Source organism: Pediculus humanus, genomic scaffold, assembly GCF_000006295.1.
Source record: "Pediculus humanus corporis 1103172108196 genomic scaffold, whole genome shotgun sequence".
In the NCBI taxonomy this organism is placed as follows: Eukaryota; Metazoa; Arthropoda; class Insecta; order Psocodea; family Pediculidae; genus Pediculus; species Pediculus humanus.
Window position 1 is genome coordinate 10,163 of NW_002987766.1, and position 3,542 is coordinate 13,704.

At 27.7% G+C, this 3,542-nt stretch overlaps 1 protein-coding gene across 1 annotated transcript in view; it reads left to right on the forward strand.

The window, feature by feature from the left end:
• Phum_PHUM430020 (major royal jelly protein 4 precursor, putative) overlaps window positions 1-1,991 on the forward strand; it is a gene marked incomplete at both ends in the record, with an annotated part of 4,374 nt that extends 2,383 nt beyond the window's left edge. Inside the window, 6 exons of the mRNA XM_002429311.1 lie at window positions 270-445; window positions 704-859; window positions 927-1,155; window positions 1,228-1,431; window positions 1,509-1,636; window positions 1,716-1,991. Coding sequence (XP_002429356.1) covers window positions 270-445; window positions 704-859; window positions 927-1,155; window positions 1,228-1,431; window positions 1,509-1,636; window positions 1,716-1,991 — 1,169 coding nt within the window. The remainder of the gene's footprint in view (window positions 1-269; window positions 446-703; window positions 860-926; window positions 1,156-1,227; window positions 1,432-1,508; window positions 1,637-1,715) is intronic.
• Window positions 1,992-3,542: the final 1,551 nt, after the last annotated feature.

Sequence of the window (3,542 nt, forward strand, 5' to 3'; positions counted from 1 at the left end):
TTTTTTTTTTTTTTTAATTATTATCGAAACGTGATTTATTTAATTAAACCGGATATAGTAAAAAATTTTTTATTTTATATCCTCACGAATTTAATTTTTTATTACGCATAAAAAAAAAAATAATACATTTCCGTTAAAGAAAAAATAAATTTTATTTAGCAAAAAACTTTCTAGTCCTTAAATTTTTTCATCTCGTCACAAATTTCATTTTAAATCATAACAACTTCCGGTTTGTAATTTTTTTTTTGTTTTTTTTTTTTTCTTTTTAGGAAACGAACGTTCGGTTTTTTTAACATTTCCAAAATTTTTCAAAGGGATTCCAACGACTTTGGGTAAAATATCATCGAATCATCACAACGGATCACATTTGGTACAAGCATATCCGGATTGGTCTTGGCATTCTCAAACAAATTGCGATGGATTGATTTCCGTTTTTAGAACGCAAGTCAGTTTAACCACCATCATCATGATCATTCCTTATAAAAAAAAAATTTATTTACCTCTAATAATAATTTAATCCCGCGAAAAAAAAAAAAACCGACAAAGCAGGTTTTTTTAATTCAAACTAGTTAGTCGTCGTCTTGTGCAAAACCTGGACGATTTTCTTTTAGGGGTCATCAACCTTTAAATATTTTACTATTGTTTACATATATACACGTATCGATAATATAAAAAAAAATGGCGTCTTGATTTTTTTTTACAGATAGATAAATGCGATAGATTGTGGGCAGTGGATTCAGGAGTCGTGGATTTAACATTACCAACAAGAAGGAGACAATGTTCACCGAAATTAATGGCATTTAATTTAAATAACGGACATTTAATTGTAAAACACGTATTTCCAGAAACTTTGTTGAAGGTAATAAATAAATTCAAACACGAATTAATAATTATTACGGTAATAAAATAATTTTTTTTACCTGCAGGAAGATTCCCTTTTGACAAATCTTGCCATTGATATTTCGGATGCAAGTAGTAACGGTTGTTCTGATACTTTTGTTTACGTATCTGACACTATGGGATACTCATTATTAGTTTTGGATTTAAAAAGGAATAAATCGTGGAAGATAACAAAAAATTCAATGTATCCGTATCCGCCACACGGAATGTTTAATACAAACGGAATAGAATTTGAATTAATGGATGGAATTTTGGGTAAAGATAGGAAAAAGATGGAAAAAAAAAAAAAATTTGTTTTCGTATTAATTTATTTTTTTTAACACGCAGGAATGGCTCTCGGACCGGGTGATAACAATGATAAAACATTATTTTATCATTCTTTGGCAAGTTTGAGAGAATCATCTGTACCCACGTCAATAATAAAAAACGAACAAAATTTTTTAACTACAAATATGGCTATATCGAAACAATTTCAAACTTCTAAAGAAGCAAGAAATTATCAATCAGCTGGTCAAGCGTTCGATAAAAACGGTTAAACATTGTTTTTATAATTTTTTTAAATTTTACGCGCCAAAAAATTAAATTTTTGAACTTCATTTAATTTTCAGGGATTTTATATTTTGGTATGGTTGACAATACTTTAAATTGTTGGAATCATAGAAAACCGTACGTTAAAGAAAATCTTCACGAATTAATTAAAGATGACGTAAATTTACGATTTTCCTCCGGATTGAAGGTTAACAATTAATCCCCCTCTCCCCCCCCCGTTTCAAATTATTCGACATTTAAACAAAAAAAATTTTTTTTTTATTCAGGTTATCGATAATCCAAACGAAGGAGAAGAAGTATGGATGGTGACAAATAAATTTGAAAAAGTAATGGTTGGACAACAAAATCCATCCGAATACAATTATAGAGTATTAAAAGGAAACGTGAACGAATTATTAAAGAATAGCAAATGTAAACAAGAACAAATAATAACTTTTCCGATGAAAAATTTTCATAATGAAAATAAAGTTACACACGGAAGACCGTCTCAAAGTTCCGGATACGGATATCATCATAACAATCGACAAAACAATAATTATTAAAAAAATTCTTTTTATTTAATTTATAAATAAATAATAATAATAATTTTATGTTAATAATACAATTATTCATCATCATCATTATCAGTGTTAAAAAATAATAGTGACGAAATCAAAAAAAATATTAATAATAATAATAAAATTTAAAAAACATAAAAAAATTTAACAACCGCCAAATCACGTCGATGAGAGGAGATCGCACGCGCACACGCGCGCACTCACGCACACGCATACCCCCCGCATATTCAAATATAATAAACAACGTTTGCGATTTCTTGTTTGCCGTCAAAAAGTCAATAAAATAATAATAATAATAATAATTTTTCAAATGAAATCGCAAAATGTCGCTAATAAAAAAAATGAAATTTAATATATTTAAATAAAAAATATAATATAATATATTAATATAAAAAATATAATAATGATTAATTCCACGTCGAAAAAATTTTTTTTTTTTTGACGTGGAATTCGACGAAAATTTGGGTCATCTCGAAAAAAAAAAAAAAAAATTCGTTATCCAGTTCGATACTACCCCTCTCTCTTTCTCTCTCTCTTTGTATTTCTGAATTTTCGACCTGATTCCATGTTAAATAATCGTTTTCAAAATTTTTCCCCCCTCTCTCTTTCTATCTATTAAATTTTTCCAATGAAAACTGGTGCCTCATGTGTCATCACGTAATCCAATTTCCTGTATTGCGTCCATTTTTTTCTCTATAAAACTTTTCTTTATATTTTATTACCAATTATCATCATCATCATCATCATCATTAATATTATTATTATTATTATTATTATTACTATTATTAACGATTTTTTTTAGATAGGGTATTTAAATTTTTAATAATTATTCTGGTGATATTTTTTCCTTATGTAAAATTATTGAAAAAAGAAAAGTAACGGATTTTTTAATTGGACGAGTGTGCGTTTGTGCGTTGATGCGTGTGTTCGTGTGCACGCATGTTTGTACATTTTGACTTTTGGTTAAGAGAAACTAGACTAAAAAAAAAAAAAATGAAAAATGTTGTTTATCAAGATTTATAATACGATGTTACGTTATGTAAAAAATTTCAAAAAAAAAAAAATCCGATGAGATGAACGTCGCGTTCCATATTTATTAACTTTTACCTTTTTTTGTCTTCTGCTTTTCACAATTTGCAAAACACTCTAGAAAAAGAGAAAAAGAGAAAAAATAAGAGAAAAAAGATATTAATTATAAATTACAACCTTTCACAAAAATTTAATGAGATTTTTAAACACGACTCAATATTTCCTAACAATAATTAATTACGAAAACGTTTTCATGACGATGACGGTGATGATGATGATGATGATACTACCGGTTATATACATTGAAAAGTTGTAATTCACCCAAAACAACATCAACAACCACAGCCACAAACAACATTGAAAAAAAAAAAAAAATTTCCGGATTTTCATCATTTGAAAAGTTTAAAATGAAAAAAAAATGCAAATTTTAATATTTTTAAATTGCGAAAGGGAGACGTTAAAAGGAGAGGGAGGAGGGAGGGAGGGGAAGATCGTAAAGATGAGGAG